We start from the raw sequence: 19,521 nt of genomic DNA on the forward strand, positions 1-19,521 counted from the left end.
AAAAAATTTAAAAGTAAAAAAAAAGCTTACATGGAAAGTAAAACTGTCATGTTGATAAATTCGGTTATGATGACGACCTTGATACCTTTATATGTGATGATATAAATAGTACATTTACAGCGTTCGGTAGAGATGTCACGTTTTGGAAAGTGACAACCATGTTACCGTGATTATAACTATATATCGCGAGTGATACGGCATCAAAAGAAACTTAGGAATTGTGTTTTTTTTTTTTTTCATCCTTGTTTGTTAACCTCGAGCTTTGTTTTAAACTTCGTTTGTTCCGAGAGATATTTACTGGTTTTGATACTGAAGAGAGCTATAATTATATACGGCACACTATCTAGCTCTGTCACATGCTCATCACGCGCTTTTGCCACATTATCATCACTTGCAGTTAAACGTTTAACTCCCGTGATCTAATTGTTAATTCTCCCCTCTAGCTGCTACATGTTTCCTTTCAAAGTAGATACGGAAATCTGGTGTTAGTTCAAAGATAACGAATTCTACCTGATAAAACTTTGAGTATTCTCATTGCCTGTTTGCTGGATAATGTATTGATATTACAGGGAATAAAGCAATAAACCGAGAAAATTCGACTGAATTAGAGTTGATTGTTGTCAGCCGCAAGAAAAATAAGATTGCGATCTTTCATTAAAAATAACATGAGCTCTACAGCACTAATCAGTTGCAGAATGAAAATTGAATTGTATCTGTTAAACTGTTATCCTCTGAATCCCTCTATTCTCCAAACGATGTCATTTGTTAATTCTACATGCCTCAAAATATTGAGAATAACGTTTTGCTTTACAACAATTTCGATGAAAAAATGAAGTAACATATTCACGAGTTTGAAAGATGTAACCTCATCTTATGTCCAGTTTCGTGACCAAAATTGCTGTTCTTCTTTAAGAAAGTTATTGTGCTTGTTTTTTTGTTTTATTTGTTTGTTTTATTCTTTCGATGATTACTACTTGTTTACATGTCTCGCCATGGCGATTAATTAAGTCTGTGATTTAAATTCAGCTCTTTTTCTTTTAGTGCAAAACACTCGCAATCCGCAGAACCCCTTTTTTCCTCGGAGCAGAACATGTTACACCCTGCCCTAACTGAATCAATAAAGATGAGTTCACACCGTGAGTTATGTTGTACCAATGCAATTTCTCTGCAAGTGATCAACTCAATATATCCCTCGTTCAATATGATACACATTTGTTTTTGGTCATCTTTCCATTAGCGTTACAGTTCCCTCAAATTTTTATTTTCCGCTCTAACCGTGACAACTTCAAAAAGTATCTAAAAATAATAAAGAAAAGCTTTTTTTCTTATAAATAACTCTTGCCATGACTGAATCAATAAAGATGAATTCACACCGTGAGTCATATTGTACCAATGCAATTTCTCTGCAAGTGATCAACTCAATATATCCCTCGTTCAATATGATACACATTTTTTTTTTGGTCATCTTTCCATTAGCGATACAGTTCTCTCAAATTCACCTTTTGGGCTTTAGATTTTTCACGTGTAGTATCACGTGACTTTTGATGTAAGCAAACCCTGAAAGTTCGGACATTGAGTCGAGCTCGCAGCACATGTCTCCCAACTTCGGCTTTGGAAATTTTTCTTAAATAACTTCCCACTTTCAAGAAGCTTCTCTTCGCTCAAAATTGACATCGTTCTTTCGTCATTTATTTGATCGTTTTTAAGCGAGTTGTCATTTCGCTGCCGTTGAAGCAGATGCGAAGAATGTTACAGGAAGCGTTGCGGCATGGAATAATCGAACTAGTTCTGCGTACAGTGAAGTATCTGATGAGGTATTTTTAGGGTGTTTAGTGCGTAGATTGTCAGATAAATCCCCGTCCGACAGGAAATTAGTGCTTGACTTCTCGTTGTATCTAGGGAAAAGCATATTTAAATCGTTTCGCGTCTTGGAAGAATTAAAGCGAATACCATAAATACTCTTAAAGAAATATCCGAGGAAGATATTCAAAGTTGTTTAAATCTATGTGCTCCATGCATCTTTGTGTACAAAAACCCTCAGTGTATCCTACTGGAATTTTATGAATAAATTGTTACTGAACCAGTTGTCTTTTAGTTGGAAGAAAAATCTGAGGCCTTAGCTCTCTGTCACTTTGAGCTCCAGAATTCTTTCCTGAGTTTGGATGCAGTAAGCGAGACCATAAGTAATTGTGTAACAGTTCGTACAGACAAGTGACGCACATGATACTGAAATCAGAAATGCCGCAGCTTCGTAAATCCATCGCACGATCAAAATTGACATCGTTCTTTCGTCATTTATTTGATCGTTTTTAAGCGAGTTGTCATTTCGCTGCCGTTGAAGCAGATGCGAAGAATGTTACAGGAAGCGTTGTGGCATGGAATAATCGAACTAGTTCGTCGTCGGTTAAAAACGATTTTTTCCTTTGTCACGAAAGAGCTTGAAATTTCCTTTCTATCATTATGTATTTGAAGAAATGAAACTTTCGACATTGATGATCTAAGCAGTATGCAGGATGATCCTTTATGTATCCATTGTATGTCATGCCTCATTAACGAGAAATATATAGCTATATGTGAGAACTTCTGATTGTAAAATCTGATGGTCTAAGATTCGATCCTGCGTTCATGACGAGTAAACAAGATTGACATTTTTTTCATTCTTTTGTCTCCTGTTTCAAATTATTTCTATTTGTATCTTTAGTCAATACCCGTTTATCTCATTCACTGCATTAGGTCGCTATTAACTTATTCTGTCCTCACCTTAACTCCAGTGAAAATGTGATTTGCCCCACAAATGTGTAATCAAACGGTGCACTTAGTATCACTAGCAGTATTGAAGAAGCTGAATATGAGCTCATCGAACTCGAAACAGAAAGTCGTGTATCATTGTTTATTTCGTGATCCATGATTCTATTTTGAAGCTCTGCTGTTGTTCTATTTATACGCCAAGTTGAGACTGGGCCTCATACAAGATCTTTAGGTTTTCATTTTCATTAATCCTGAGTATAGTACAATGACAAAAACATCCTACTTTTAAATTTCTTCTGCTGATGTGATAGTTGTTAAACCACCGCCTGCTTAGCTTTTAGGGCGCTGGACCACCTTGCGGGAGGTCGAGGGTTCAAGCCCTACACAACAGAATTCTGCTCCAATATCAGCACTACCTGAGCCAACATTTTTATCTTCCAGCGCACGATGTAAACACTCAAACACCGTGCCCATGTTTTCTGTTATCGCGCGAAAACGTATATCTACTAAAACTGAACTCTGATAGATAACCAGTTAGAAATGATATTACTAACCACCTTGTAGATACGTAGTTCGAATATTTGAAGGCTAAAATTTATCCACCATCGACGATTACCGTGTCACGTTTGGCAAGGAGGTGGATTGATGTTCCAAAGCGTTTGAAAAAACCAGAATAATTAATCGTGTCATTGACGAGGTTCCCTTTTAAACGTGATCAAGAAATCGTAGTCGTCGTGTTTCTGGTGTTGAATTTTTCACTACTGATGACACGTTTTCCCAATTTCTCTGTTATTTTTATGTTGTGGTGGGACCCGCGAGACAGCAAGGAAACCTTTGTTTTGATCGGCTACCAAAGAGTGCAAAATGTGTTTTCTTTTCATTCCCTCGTTGATTCCCGAAAAGTTAAATAAAATTTAAAGAAAAATGCTTGTAGTCTGTTGAATACCTCTTATAATGTCGTAATTAAACAGTTTATTTTTGTCGTATGAATAAAAGCTTTTCCAGTATTTTTAATGAAAACATGAGGTCACAGATTCGTCCCAAATAACAACAAAACAAAACAAAATCACAACGAGACTAGCAGATTCATTTGGTAATTCCGCGGTGCATGAAAATACTTTTTTATCATGTAATATATCCTTTAATCCTTTGCTGAGGAAGTCTTCATCTCGGTGCTTAAAATGCAGTGAGAGAAATTGGCCAATGTACAGCCTTCTTAGGCTCACACTCGTTCAGGAATGCAAACGCATATAGGAGGTATCAGATAATCGCGCGTGGATACGAATTTTACCATCGAGTTTTCATGACATCTCTTACACCTTCAAAGAAATAATTCAATTCAAGCAAATATATTCGTATCCAAAAGTGGACATGTATAATCCTTTCTTATTTAAAAGATATTGATTGAAAATTTGCATCAAATACAATTTTTTAAAAAGCAGCATCAAAAATAGAGATCCGCTGCACCTACGCTCAGCTCGTCGGAAAACCAATTCAATTTCGAACATTGTAATACAAAAATTTTTTATTACAAGAAATATTTCCTTAAAAAAGAATTGAATTCAGCTTCAGGTAAAAAAAAAACATAAAAAAAAGCCTACATGGAAAGTAAAACTGTCATGTTGATAAATTCGGTTCCAATGACGACCTTGATACTTTAATATGTGAAGAAAAATTGGTACATTTACAGCGTGCGGTGGATATGCATATATCACGTCTTGGAAACTGAAAAAATTCTGGTATTTCACCGACAACCATATTACCGTTAGTCTTACCATATATCGTGAATGTTACGATATCAAAAGAAACGTAGGAATTGTGTATTTTTCTTTTCAACCTCGAGCTTTGTTTCAAACTTCGTTTGTTTTGAAGAGATATTTGCTGGTTTTGACTTTGACAAGAGCTATAATTATATACAGCACGTTATCTAGCTCTGTCACATACTCATCACGCGCTTCTGCCACATAACGATCACGCACATTTAAATCTCTACAAGTTATATCACTTCCAGGAATTTAAGGATTTAGGAAATTGCATCGCGTGCAAACTATTGAACCACGAGTCAAATGAGAGAAACCAATGAAACATTTCAGCATCTGACAACAATAAACCGAGTAAATTCGACTGAGTTAAAGTTGATTGTTGTGAGCCACCGGAAAAATAAGATTGCGATCTTTCATGAAAGACAATATTAGCTCTACAGCTCTAATCAGTTGCAGAATGAAAATTGATCCTCTGAATCGCTCTATTCTCCAAACGATGTCATTTGTTAAATCTACATGCCTCAAAATATTGAGAATAACGTTTTGCTTTACAACAATTTCGATGAAAAAATGATGGTTACACATTGACGAGTTTGAAAGATCTAACCTCGTCTAATGCCCAGTTTCGCGATCAAAATTACTGTTCTTCTTTAAGAAAGTTATTGCGCTTGTTTTTTTGTTTGTTTGTTTTTTATTCTTTTTATGATTATTATTTGTTTACATGTTTCTCCATGGCGATTAATTAATTCTGTAATTTAAATTCAGCTCTTTCCCTTTTAGTGCAAAACACTCGCAATCCGCAAAACCCCTTTTCTTCTCAGAGCAGGACATGTTACACACTGCCGTAACTGAATCGATAAGGGTGAATTCACAGCGTGAGTTATATTGTAACAATGCAATTTCTCTTCAAGTGATCAACTTGATATATCCCTCGTTCAATATGATACACATTTGCTTTTGGTCATCTTCCCATTAGCGTTACAATTCTATCAAATTTTTGTTTTCTACTCTCACCGAGACGACTTCATAAAGTTTCTAAAAATAATAACGGTAAGCTTTTTTCTTGTAAATAACTCCCACCAATTCTGCGCTAAATATTTTTTGCAGTCAAAAGCGTAGGTGTCCGGTGTAATCACCAGAGGGAGGTACAAAGCTAAAGAAATCACATCAATAATATGTATTCTTTATGTAAATTTTTTTTGCTACTTTTCTCGTCTTTCGATTATAATATGCTACATATTTCTACATTATTTTTCCTCACCTGAAGATTACTTGCAATAAATTTAGCTCCAATGAAGTTCTTTTCCAAGAAAAATATTTGACTTCTCGTTGTATCTAAAGAAAAGCACATTTAAATTGTTTCACGTCTTGGAAGGAATTAAAGCGAATACCATAAATACTGTTCTTAAAGAAATATCCAAGGAAGATATTAAAAATTTGTTAAATCTGTGTACTCCATGCATCTTTGTGTACAGAAACCGTCAGTGTATCCTACAGGAATTTTATAAATAAATTTTTACTGAACCAGTTGTCTTTAAGTCGGAGGAGAAATCTGAGGCCCTAGCTCTCTGTCTCTTTGAGCTCCGGAATTCTTTGCTGAGTTTGGCTGCAGTAAGCGAGACCATAAATAATTGTATGACAATTCGCACAGACAAGTGATAGATCGTATCATAGATCCCGTATCCCGTATCTCGTAGATCCCTCGTGGGAAGATAAATAAGCTACCTCAAGGTCTAGTATGTTTATCTACATGTCAGCATTGATATTTGTCGTTTAACCTTATCTGACGGATAGGGTTAATTTTTTTCGGTCGTCGGTTAAAAATGATTTTTTCCTTTGTCACGAAAAAGTTTGAAATTTCCTTTCTATCATTATGTATTTGAAGACATGAAAATTTCGAAATTGATGATCTAAGCAGTACAGGATGATCCTTTATGTATCCACTGTATGCCATGGCTCATTAACGAGAAGTGAGAACTTCTGATCGTAAAATCTGATGGTCTAAGATTCGATCCTGCGTTCATGACGAGTAAACAAGATTGACATTTTTTTCATTCTTTTGTCTCCTGTTTCAAATTATTTCTATTTGTATCTTTAGTCAATACCCGTTTATCTCATTCACTGCATTAGGTCGCTATTAACTTATTCTGTCCTCATCTTAAATCCTGTGAAAATGTGATTTGCCCCACAAATGTGTAACAAAACGGTGCACTTGGTAACACCAGCAGTATTGAAGAAGCTGAATATGAGCTCATCGAACTCGAAACAAAAAATCGTGTATCACTGTTTATTTCGTGATCCATGATTCTATTTTGGAGCTATGCTGTTTCACTATTTATACGCCAATTTGAGACTAGGCCTCATACAAGATCTTTTAGATTTTCATTTTCTTTAATTTGGAGTATAGCACCATGACATAAACATCCTACTTTTTAAATTTTTTTTGTTAGTGTGATAGTCGTTAAACCACTGCTTGCTGCTTAGGTTGTGGGGCGCCGGGCTGTTGTGCGGGAGGTCGAGGGTTCAAGCCCTACACAACAGAATTCTGCTCCAATATCAGTCTTTACTGAGCCCACATTTTTATCTTCCGACGCACGATGTAAACACTCAAACATCGTGCCCATTTTGTCCGTCATCGCGCGAAAAGGTATATCTACTAAAACTGAACTCTGACAGATAACCCGTTAGAAATGGTATTACTAACCACCTTGTAGATACGTAGTTCGAACATTTGAAGACAAAAATTTATTCACCGTCGACGACTACCGTGTCAAATTTGGCGAGGAAGTTGAAGGACGTTCCAAATTCTTCAAAAAACCAGAATAATTAATGATGTGGTTGGTGAGGTTTCGTTTTCATACATGATCAATAAACCGTATGCATCGTGGTTCTGGGGTTGAAATTTTCATTTTTGTGGACACACTTACCCAATTTGGCTATTTATACGTTAAGGTAGGACCCGCGAGCGAGCCGGAAACATGTGCTCTGATCGGCTACCCAAGAGTGAAAAATGTATTTTCTTTCGATTCCCACTTTGATTCCCCACAAAATAATAAAAAAAAGAAATGCTTGTAGCCTGTATAATTTCGTATCTAAACAGTTTTTTTTTGTCATGTGAATAAAAGCTTTTCTAACAATTTTGGCTAAAACAGAGGTCACAGATTCGTCCCAAATGAAAACAAAACAAAGCAAAAATCACAACGAGACTAAAAGATTCATTTGGTCATTCCATGGTGCAGGAAAATATTTTGTTATCATGTAATATATCCTTTGATCCTTTGCTGACGAAGCCTTCGTCTCGGTCTTTAAAATGCAGTGAGGGAAATTGGCCGATGTACAGCCTTCTTAAGCTCACAATTGTTTACTAATGCTCATGCATATATGAGGTATTGGATAACCGTGCGTGGATGCGAATTTTAGCATCGAGTGTTCATAACATCTTTTACACCTTCAGAGAGATAATTCAATTTAGGCAAGTAAATTCGTATCCAAAAGTGGGCATGTATCATCATTTTTGTTCAAAAGATATTGATAAAAAATTTGAATCAAATACAATTTTTTAACCCTTTAACTCCCAAGATCTGATTGTCAATTCTCCATTCCAGCTGCTACACATTTTCTTGTCAATTAGTTATTAGAAGTTGGTGTTAGATTAGGAAAACAACTTTTGCCTGATCAGTTTGAGTATTCTCATTACTTTTTTGTGGGATAATGTATGGATATTATAGGGAGAAGTTACTTGTTGATCACTTTTGGGAGTTAAAGGGTTAAATAAGAGCATCGAATACAGAGATCCGCTGCACCGTAACTCAGCTCGCCGGAAACCAATTCAATATAGGATATTGTAATACAACTATTTCTCATTACAAGAACTATTTCCTTTAAAATGGAATTGAATTCAGCTTCGGGTGAAAAAAAGACAATTGGAAAAAAACAGCTTACATGGAACTTTCATGTTGATAAATTCGGTTATAACGACGAACTTGAAACCTTTATAGCGGAGCTCGCAGTGCGCGAACCGTAGCCTCACAATTATACGAAATAGTGGTAACCCATCCAGCCGAAAAAATTTGGACGTGCCACCGTACGACCGTACGACCGACCGTACAAAGTGCCACTTTTAGCATGCGCGGTCAACTGTACTACGGGCACTATCTTGGGTGGAAGGATGAGGGAGAAGGTAATGCGCAGGCGCGATTGCGCGCGTAACTTGGATATCCCATTAGTGTGCGTCAGGAAACACCGGCTGATGACAATGAAGTGCGCATACTCGAGTGTCGAGCTTCGGTGTAGCGTACCGCGGGCACGCGGCTAGGCATTGCACGAGGGCTTCACGTGGGTTAGTGGATGTGAAGCCACGTAAGCAAATAATCTGCAACCCGCGTTTTGAGCGCGAAATCAACTTGGTGAGGTTGTAGTTGAACAGTAATTCTCAGTATTCCGTAAATTCTAATCAACTCGCAGAGCAACAATACAGGCAGAATCAAGGCTTTGTCACAGGAGGAAATTGTTATGATTCAAGTTCGTGGAGAGAGGGTTTTGAGTGAGAATAGGATGAAAAGAGAGAGACTGAGCGAACAAAAAAAAAAAAAAACAAGAAGTAAGTGAGTCGAGAGAAACGCGCAAGAAAGTTGGAAGAGGACACCAATATGGTTTAGTACGGTGAAAAGAACGCGAAAGAGAACAAGAAAGACGTAAGTAAAAAGGAAAATATCTAGCGAAGAGTAACGCGAGGAAACTCAAGTAGTTTAAGGTCTGGGTTCTATCTTGGTTCGAGACCCCCAGCAGAGTTTCAAGACTTAAAAAAATGGCGGCCGTTATCGCATGGACTAGCTACTAAATACAGGAATGGCTCCAACCTGTGATTGGATGATAAAAATAATAAAAGTTAATAAGTTATATCTTAACTCCTTGCTCGTGAGTATTGTTAACCGCGTGTTTCGAAGCGGAACAATGAAATATCAATGTGACAACACCGATGAGTCAAACAAGAAATGGCTACTTACATAACGAAGAGAGGGAAGAGTCGATCTTGTTCAGTGAGGGCGTTCAGCGATATTCCGGCGATGAGAAAGTCACCTGCTGACAAGCTCCGCTGACAAAACTCATTTAGTGAGTTTAGGCGGACGACCAGAGACTGGCTCCAATTCACGTGTATATTAATTTTTTTTAGTTCCGGCTAAATAATTTATACGCTGAGATAAAAGCTGAAAGAGCGATTTATTAGGTTCTGCTTATGTTGAAGTCTAGAGTGCTTGCAAATGAAGCCCTCTTTTATTACTACAGGGCCATAGAGTCTCTAAGTTGAGCAATTGCATGTCACGTTTGGAAAATCACGCAATGTTGCGTGACGCTGCTACCGACGTTTTTAATTTACTGTATGCTCTGCTGGAGAAATATGACTTGGCCGCAATCGAGGGATTTTTTTTTCGCGGAAAACTGATTTTCTAGGTTATTGTTCACGTGAAGGACAAATCCACTAACGTGCTCTTCATCTGTTTTTGCATAACACCTAAAGGAAGAAAGTCGCGGATTAATTTTGCTTGGTAATTTCTAACAACTCCATTAGACCTAAAAAAGGAAAAAAAAAAAAAACAAAAGAAACCAAAAAAACGTCTTACCAGTCAAACCAGTGGTAGTAGCTCTGGCATTGAATCATGTCGAAGTACCTTGACTGTTTGCAATGATGGTACAACCGATCTTCGAACAGTTTTCGGCTATAACAAGAAAGGGTAAAATGATTTTATAGAACTTGTACTAAAATTAATGAAGGCTGTTCATCACATGACGCTGTATTGGAACGAGTATATCTCGTTTGCTATTGTATCACACTACTGTTTTAGGCAAGGCATATATACCACTTAAACTTAAGAAAGAATGAGTAGAACATAAACCACATTTTCTGTAAATTACAAGAGCCATCCTAACCTAATTTGCCAACTGCTTGCCAGGCATCATCTGTAAAAAAACCGCTTCAATTTTTCAAATTTCATAATTTTTAGCTAAGACCGTGGCTCCCAAAAATATTTCTCACCTTGCCTAAAAAATTTTCAAAAGAAATTTTCAAATTTTTCAAAACTTTGCCTATTCCTGCTCGTAGGTTCAGCCAAGCCCTTATGGTCATTGGCCCCCGCAGTATCCACTAACAATGGCTTTTAAATGTAGGCGTTTAGTGTTAACTTGTAACACTACCTGAAGAAGTTTACGAGAGTTAGACGAAACGCGTCAGAGAATAAAGCAGTTTTACAACTACTGTTCGCACAGCGCTACTCACTAGTTTAGTTTTAATTTTTTAAAATTTTTGTAAAAAAATTGTTTGAAAAAATTGTTAAAAAAAGTATTGAAAAAAATAATTAATAAAGGTTTGATTCGGAACTATGCGGTGAAATACAGGAATTACTTTAGTCTCTGGTCGTCCGCCTGAACTGACTAAATCAGTTTAGTCAGCAGAGCTAGTCAGCAGATGACTTTTTCGTCGTTGGGATATAGCTGAACGACCTCGCTGAACAAGAAGGGCTGTCATCCCTTCGCTACGTAGGTAACCATTTCTTGTTTGACACATCGGTGTTTTCACTCGCATTGATATTTCATTGTTCCGCTTTGAGATACGCGGTTAACAATACTCACGAGCAAGGAGTTAAGATGTAACTTATTAACTTTTACTATTTTTATCATCCAATTACAGATCGGAACCATTCCTGTATTTAGTCGCTTGTATTGCATGGTGTATTCGAAGTTAAGATCAGAGAGCGTTTACGCTTTTGAGGAGGCGAAGATGGATATCTACCAAAAGTTTTTTTAGAATACGTTGTTTTCGTGCAGATGCGGGGTCTACAGCTGAGGTGAGTGGTAGTTTTGTGTTTAATTCGACAAATTAGCTCTAATTTGCCGTAGCTACCATAATGCTCTGAGTCGTAAATTCAAATAACGAACGCTTCATTCAAGGAAAGTGCATTTTTTTGTTTACTAAATTATGGATAAGTTTTGGTATGTTTCGGAAATTTTCCATCCTCGTCAGCGTAGGATGAGGTGGAAATTGATAAACTGCGGAGTGAAAACTTACTCGTAGTGTAAATTTTGTTTGTTTATCAAATTTAAATGCGGCGATTTACAGTACAACACTTTTGTGGGCAAATGTATCTAAATGAGCTTCAACAAAGAGAATTTATTACTCAGTCTACAAGGCATGTAAATTTCGAATCAATGAGATAGAGCAAAAAACTACACGTCAACAGATGTGTTCTTATTCATGTGTGCAGCGAAATTAAAAGTACATAATTATTTATATGTTTTAGATTGAATCGATCTCAAGAGAGGTGACAAACTAAATTGGGATGTCGTCTTTAACCTTAGTTAACAATGACTTCGATTTGCCCGCCTGTGACGAATAACACAAACATTCTCAATCATACATGAACATGGTAAATAGGAATCTGAATATTACCTTTCCTTAACTATGATTTTTATATTCATCCTTATACAACTTCCACATTCGTCAGGGCATGTTTTGCAACTTGTGAAAGTAAAGCCATCTAAGTTATGCTAGTATTTTAAGTCAAGTAATGTAAATTAAGTAAAAACTGTTGCATGAGACTTCTTTTCTAATTTCATGTTCAAAGTGTATTTTTTCAATCCATAGGGACAAGATAGCTCAACAGCACAGCTATCTTGCAGTCAAACATAATCTTTGACTTGCTTATGATGAAGGTGAGCGATTAGTAACTAAGTGTTAATTACCAGTAACAAATTTGCTCTTAATCCGAAGCTTTCAGTGGTAAAAATGATGGACATCAATCACTTTCAAGCAACTTATTACCTTTTTTTAAATGGCCAGACTAAATCATTTAAGGGAATAAAATTAGGTAAGAATGCGTGATCAAAATACTTTATAAATGTACTGTAATCCTCCAGGATTGTAGCAGTTTCAGAGCAACTTTTTTTGTCATGAAGAGTACTTGTTACCTCATCTGATAACTCATTGTCATTGGCATTGGGAAGCCGGTTATTCTACATCAAAAAGGTTGCATCCCATAATTTTATATCAGACTGTAGTTGCTTAGTAGCCTTCAGGACAAGAATTTGTATTTTTGCCAGGTGGTTTTCATACCTGTAGGCACAATATGTGAATTTGGAGTTGTGGTTGAGGTTGTTGCACAATTTTTCAAGCTGCATAACTTCAGATGTTTTACCTAGTACAACCTCTGCTGCTTTTGTTGTTTTTGAAGTGAGGGGCTGGTTACTTTCATCTGATCTAGAACAAATCTCGTGCTCTGAAAGCTGTGGAAGTTGGTTTTGCTCTAGAGGCTCTTTGCTATTTTCTTGAGGTTGTTGTTCCTTTCCTTGTTTTATGTCACTCTGTATGTGGTCATGTAAGTTTTCAAGTTGTGATTCTTCTCTAAAAAGAATACAATTTTCCCTCAAATTTTCTGTACATGTATATTTTTACATGTTTCATTTCACTGACATTTTATCATTGACTACTATAATAACTTGAATGCAAAATACACTGTGGTTTGGTACGGAGATCAGTTTCTTCTATCTGACATTCTTCAGCAGCTGAGGGTCTGTCATCATTGAGATGTAACTTGTTGTAAACTAGTTCCCCACTCTTACTTCTCAGCTGGTGTAGAGGCAGTTCTTCGGGTTTCTCAGAATATTGTTTCCAAGCAGTCTCCAAACTGGTTTGAATGGGTTTGACCAAACTAGATCTGAAATGAAAGATGTGAGGACCCTCTGGGTGATGTGTGGCTTCACTAGGACCATAACTCTACGGAACCATCATCTTTCCAGTGCCACCAAACCCCTGGTCCTGGAAGCAGGAAATCACCTATTACCTCCAGCTGAGCCTGCCATAATCTTGCCTTCTTCGTTAAAAGGTCTTTACTTACTGTTGTGTTGGCTCTGTCAGGTAACCTCTTTGCCAACTTTGTAATTTCCCATTCTTGAATGCTGACTGTATTTTCCTCTACAGTGATATCTTCTCCCAGTATGTGAAGAAATGCATTCGGCACCAAATCTTCAGGATGTTTGCTCCATGTCTTTCTTGTTATGCTACAATTCTGTCAAAAAACCTTTCCAATAACTAAGCATTGATGGATGAAAGACACACCAGCATGAAGATGACAGAAGCATGATGCACAGCACTGTGATAGTAGATACCATACAATTTACGAATGGTCATGGTCTTGGGTGGAGCTAGCATGGCTCTCATTGCCGGTGCATGTTTAAATGAAAGGTTTAGATTACTGCATTTTATGTGAGTACAATGGGAATACACCTACCATCTGCGGTACATGTACTTTGGATTTTGTAGGTTGTTGATAGTTCGTATGCCTTTCTTGAAAGCCATCTGAAAAAGCTACAGCATATACACCGTATTCATAAATGGCCGCCGCGCGGAACGGTCTGGAATCTAGCGCATGAAATCGAGGTCGGAAAGGCCAGATTAATGGTACTTAGAGAGCGACTAGACTTGGAGAGCTACTTAGATGCGCTGTTAGATAGGAAAAAGTCCCATAATTTCCAGGTTTTTTTATATTTCTCGGAAAAAGGTCAGAAAATCCAGAGGCAGTTTCAAGTACTTGACTGGCAGTGTTAAGCAGCCCTCAAGATGCCAACGCATTGCTGCGTGCCGCTATGTACAAGGAAAGGATATCGCGACGAAGAAACCGGAGAGAAAGTTTCTTACTTCAAATTTCCCACCGAAGAAAGGTTAAAAAAGTTGTGGATCTATGCTATTCGGAGAGATGAAGGAAAAAATTTCCAGGTTTCAAATAATACCAAAGTTTGTTCGCGGCACTTCAAATCTGACGATTTAAAGAAGAGTTTAAATGGCGTGGTTTCCTTGAAAAATGGAGCTGTTCCTTCAGTTTTCGCTTGGAAACGAAGCTCACCTCGCAAGCGACCGCCTCCAACGCCTCGTATCTCCAGTACGGCCGCTTCTGTGTCTCAAAACTTAAACGAAAATATTAGTGAACTTGTGGAGTCTGCCTGTTCGAGCGAAAGTTTGGAGACATCGGAATGCTCATCCAACTCACACCTTGCACCGGAAATGGAAGCACAGCAAACAGCGACAAAATTTGATTTGCAGTCCAAAGAAAATCTGGAAATTGCTAGCCTCGAGAAACTTTTAGCCGATACTATCGAAATTAAAGAAACGTTAGAGAGCGAGGTGTTATCTCTGAAGGCAAACATTGCTCTTGTCGAGCAAAAATGTGAGCAACTCGAGAAGCACGTGTTTTCATTTGACAACGTCAAAACAGATGACTCTTTGTTGACATTTTATACTGGGTTTCCAAATGTCCAAACAATGATGGCTCTGTATGAATATTTGGATCCTGGTGTAAATGGCATGAATATAAAATACTGGCTTTCTGGCCAAGATAATTCACAAAAGGCTGCTGCTGGTAATTCAGTCAAGCAAGGAAGGCCTAGGACTTTAACACCATCTGATGAATTTTTTCTGGTAATGTGCAGACTGAGGCAAGGATTTGCTGAAATGCATCTTGCACACTTGTTTAAAATTTCTCAGTCGACTGTAAGTAGAATATTTATTTCATGGATTAATTTCATGTACTTAAAACTTGGCCAGATAACTATCTGGCCATCCAGGAAAGTGGTGGATGAATCAATGCCTGAAACTTTCAAAGAAAAGTATCCTAGCACAAGGGTAATAATCGATTGCACAGAGGTTCACTGTCAGATGCCTAGCAGCCTTCTGTTAAACAGTGAATTATTTAGCTCCTATAAAAACCACACCACCCTAAAAGCACTGGTGGGAATTTCTCCCAAAGGGTCAATAACATTTATAGGACAGTTATACACTGGCAGTATATCAGATAAAGAAATGGTTGAACGCAGTGGTTTTCTGAAACTACCCTTTGAACAGGGAGACTCAGTAATGGCTGACAAGGGTTTTACAATTGAAGATGTTCTTCCCCTGGGAGTGTCCCTTAACATCCCTCCCTTCCTTGGAATGTCTGACCAGATGCCAGCTGAAGATGTCATAAAAACACAAGAAATCGCAAGCTTGCGCATCCATGTGGAAAGGGCCATAAATAAAATTAAGAACTTTTTAATATTTGAGGGTGTTATCCCAATAAGTCAGTTCTGTACAGTAAATCAAATGTGGTGTGTGTGTGCAATGCTTTGTAATTTTCAAGATCCCATCATAAGTGCATAATTGTATCATTGACATACTTGCATTGGAGTACAGTTTTCCTATCTAAATGAAGTTTATTTAAGCCTCTCTAGATCCTTGCATAAACCCTAATTTGTGTAGTTCCAGAAACTATCCATCCTCCCACCAAATAGAAGGGATTGGAAATTCCACAGTGGGGGGGGGGGGGATGGGGTCTCAAAAGAAAAAAATAATTCAAGAAATGTTTGAAGTTTCAGCTCAATTTCTAGACAAGGGGGGGTATCAAAAATCTCTTCTTTGGGGAATTTTCTGGAACTACACATTGCACTTGAATACATGTAGCATTTTAAAAGGTCAAAAAAATCAGAATAGACACTGAACTTGTAATTAATTGTCAATAAATGTTCTGTTGCAAATATGATAACTGGAGTGGAAGTACACAATGTAGAATGCAAGCCCAAAGAAAGGAAATGGCAGTACACTGTACAAGAAATTATTTACAAATCCCCTTTTGCTATTATTATACCTGATTGCATGACAAAAGGGAACAACTGGTATTAAACCTCACAAAATAAGAATAAAAACCCATCCCTCATTGATCTTTTTTATGGAATTAATGATATTGTAGCCTTGCAAAAAAATGCCCCCTTTTTTAGGAAAATGGTACTTTTACTCCTTTGATGCATATTAAAAATGAATGAATGGAAAGCAAGGGAGAAATTTCATTGTCTTGTGTTCATTGACAAGACATAAAGCAAAACTAATTCAATTAAAATGGTGAAAAAACAACAACAACAACAACAAAAACTTAATTTTGACCACAAAAATTTACAAATTGCTTGTGGATTACTATACAAAAGAAGTGAAATGAAGTGAAAACCCCTAAAGAATCTGGCATTTACACTGCCTTTGCTGCATGCTTTATGAAATTAGCAAAATAATAAGATGCAAGCTTTTGCCTTAATTCTGCCCAGTATGCAGGGTCAAAGGCAATCCTTTCCACAGAGATCCCTTTCTTGGTGTATACAATAAAATCACACCAGGATGCTCCAGATACACCCATCTGGCCCTGAACTTGAGCAAAGTAAGCATGGTTCCTTTTGAGTTTACAATGTTCATTGACAGCTTCACAGCAGAATGTGGGATCCTCACAAGCCTCCAAAGGGGTAACATGAAATTTAGTTTCTGGACATTTAACCTCAGCAAGTCCAAAGTGATGCTCGCATCCAAAATCGACAACCCTTGCATCGGGGGAGCCAGCAAGAATTGGCATGTGTTGTGAAATGACCAGACCACAGTTGAGGACCTTGACTGGTGTCTTTCGGGTTAGCATTACTTTTTCATATTCTCTTAGTGCAATTGGCTCATATTTCAGTCCATGCTCGACATGTCTTGAAGAGAATGGCTTTGGGTTGATGAGCTCAGCTGCAAACTTGTCATGGTTCCTTTGCCTCTTACTTATTGGCTGAAATCTTGAAGCTGTGAATCTATATTTGTGCTCATTTTTCCAGCATTCAGAATTTGATTGCTCTCTTGTGGCAGATTCAATGCTGTTAATAGAATTTTCATCAACTTCAAGAGTCTGAATAAGTGCTTTCTCAGCATCGTCTAGATTGTCAGGAATGTCAAATGTGTCCATTGCAGATAATGGAAATCTGGGGTAGGTCAGTTCGGTTGGCAGAGAGTTGTTTAATCGAGGTATAGAGGCAATGTCAATGGTGGCACTAAAATTTGCCTCTGTATGGGTTAGCTGATAGCTACAGAATGATCCTGTCTGGCTCTCACCAAATTTGGTTTGCACAAAGACTGTGGGAGAATTTTCTGCAGCCATTAATGACAAACCAAACTGTGGGTTTATACCTTGAAGAGTCTTCTTCAAATCGGCTTCTGCCTGGAGGTCATGAGTAGGTTTCATCCTGGCTTCATAGAGCAGAGACTTCACCCCTTCCCTTATTTTTGTTTTGTCAAGCTTTGTCTTGGAAACAGTTACTTCCATGACTGGTTGAGGATGGATGCTTTCCCCACGGCCTTTAGCATGCCACCTCTGAAGCTGTGAAGTGCATGCTAAATTGGGTTGTTCATCATCTTCATTGTCCAGGTCATCAGTTGCCTGGCTGTCATACAAGCTAAACTTGCCTCCTTTAAACATTAATGCAAGGACATGGTTACAATAACCCACTTTTCCAGCTTTACACGAACAGTTGGCATGCATAACTTCACCTGAAACGATGCAAAGCACAAAACGAAGACTGTGTGGAGCATCATTCTTCCTGAAGCTATGATAGCATTTGGCTCTCAGGTAGAAGTACCTTTGATCGCTGTTTGCTTCTATATCTTTGAGATACTCATCCTTTAAAAATGTCTTCGCTTTTCTCAAGTTCGTGGGAATCGAATGATTGTCAGCATTACCCACTTTCTTCCCAGAACTTTCAATGTGCTGGTTCATTTCGGCCCTCGAAAACGGCGGCATCCTTTCAAGTGATTTTCCCCAGCCATCGCTTGGATCCTTTGGGGCTGGAGTTTCAGGGGAGCGTTCGGCCGGCAGATTTGAAAGCCTGGTCTTTCTTTTCGTATAAATCTTATCTTTATCCGGATCGACCACCATCTTATCTCGACCAGACGTGATATATTCTTGGACCCTATAATAAAAACAAAGATAATCAATGTAAAAGTTCCGCCAAAGCCACGTGTATAAATAGTTGCGTATGCTCACCGTTTGACAAAGCACGCTTTAGTCTTGAGTCCTTTAAGAGAATCACCGCGGCACCTTAGCCAAAACTTCAGTTCTTCATTCTTTAAGGATGAAGGATTTCTCCCATTCAAGGAAGCACCGGGTATATCGTTCTCGGTGAGAACAGTGTTGCTATCTGCGTACGAAGAGCTGGACAACGCCATGATTTCTTTGTTGTTTACTTTACCGAGGCCTTTCCGACCTCGATTTCATGCGCTAGGTTCCAGACCGTTCCGCGCGGCGGCCATTTATGAATACGGTGTATGATGGCTTTAATATCTCACAAACTTTTGAGAGCCGAGAAGGCAAAGAGGGACAAGGAGGAGTGGGGTAATGGAGTGTTGAGGGGGTAGGAGTGGGGTAATGGAGTGTTGAGGGGGTAGGAGTGGGGTAATGGAGTGTTGAGGGGGTAGGAGTGGGGTAATGGAGTGTTGAGGGGGTAGGAGTGAGGTAATGGAATGTTGAGGGGGCAGTAATAAGTTGTTTCTCTTCTTAAGCAAAGAGAGATCTCAGCTCCTGGTGCTGTTCATTCCTCTTCTCCTGGACAATGTTATTTGTCGTTTTTTTGTTCACAGCAAATTCTGTTAACATCCATCCATCCATCCTCTTTTTCTGATCAAATGTATCAGGGTTAACTCCCCAGGACTTTAGGTACTCCTTCAAGACTTGCCCAGCATTGGGTGGTGGGACACTTGCCCCTTTTCTTCTTATTTGATACTCCTTGGCCTTCTCAGACCAGTTCACAGTCTTCCAGTCGTTCACATCCAGCATTTGCTGCCCTAGGTTTCCATCCACAGTACTGGGAATGTGCGACCTCTTCTGTTGCTTGGGGGCATTTTTTACCCTCCTTTTGGCTTCATCAATGGTTTCAAAACATTCTACCATTCTTTGCCTTTTCCTGGCTACGAAAGATTTTCGTTGAGCCATTTGAAGGTTGACATCATTTTTTTTTCCAGGAATTTTCAACATTTTTTTAAAATTTCCTCTTTTCTTTACAGATTTTTTTTTTTTGGCCTCAACAGGTGAAACTTTTGTCACCCAGCCTTAGGAACCATAGACATTACTTCTCCAAAGGACTTTCCCAGTTGCTCCTTACATACAGAGTCGAATTCCTTATATATTACTGACCCTATGTTTTT

General features: G+C 38.2%; 4 protein-coding genes across 7 annotated transcripts in view; 1 reads left to right on the top strand and 3 right to left on the bottom strand.

The window, feature by feature from the left end:
• Nucleotides 1-19,521, bottom strand: part of LOC149051672 (uncharacterized) — a 225,988-nt gene that overhangs the window by 164,901 nt on the left and 41,566 nt on the right. The gene's annotated exons all lie outside the window — the stretch shown is intronic.
• The window catches only part of LOC113678086 (uncharacterized), a 128,039-nt gene that overhangs the window by 76,137 nt on the left and 32,381 nt on the right, over nucleotides 1-19,521 (bottom strand). The window lies entirely within an intron of this gene.
• LOC149051685 (uncharacterized) lies at nucleotides 13,884-16,071 on the top strand. The gene has a single exon (XM_089184242.1). It carries the CDS (start codon nucleotides 14,122-14,124, stop codon nucleotides 15,691-15,693), a length of 1,572 nt encoding a protein of 523 aa, XP_089040368.1. The 5' UTR covers nucleotides 13,884-14,121; the 3' UTR covers nucleotides 15,694-16,071.
• LOC149051686 (uncharacterized) lies at nucleotides 16,447-18,568 on the bottom strand. The gene is made up of 2 exons (XM_089184127.1): nucleotides 18,365-18,568; nucleotides 16,447-18,290 (listed from the first exon to the last, which is right to left on the bottom strand). The coding sequence occupies exons 1-2, from the start codon at nucleotides 18,544-18,546 to the stop codon at nucleotides 16,550-16,552; spliced, it is 1,923 nt and encodes a 640-aa protein (XP_089040253.1). The 5' UTR covers nucleotides 18,547-18,568; the 3' UTR covers nucleotides 16,447-16,549.

Source organism: Pocillopora damicornis, chromosome 1 (genome assembly GCF_964200805.1).
Source record: "Pocillopora damicornis chromosome 1, jaPocDami1.2, whole genome shotgun sequence".
In the NCBI taxonomy this organism is placed as follows: Eukaryota; Metazoa; Cnidaria; class Anthozoa; order Scleractinia; family Pocilloporidae; genus Pocillopora; species Pocillopora damicornis.

Coding starts and splice junctions, on each gene's coding strand:
- LOC149051685 (XM_089184242.1), top strand. CDS start 14,122: ATGCCAACGCATTGCTGCGTGCCGCTATGTACAAGGAAAGGATATCGC.
- LOC149051686 (XM_089184127.1), bottom strand. CDS start 18,546: ATGGCGTTGTCCAGCTCTTCGTACGCAGATAGCAACACTGTTCTCACC. Junction 18,291..18,364: donor AAAGCGTGCTTTGTCAAACG/GTGAGCATACGC, acceptor TTTTTATTATAG/GGTCCAAGAATATATCACGT.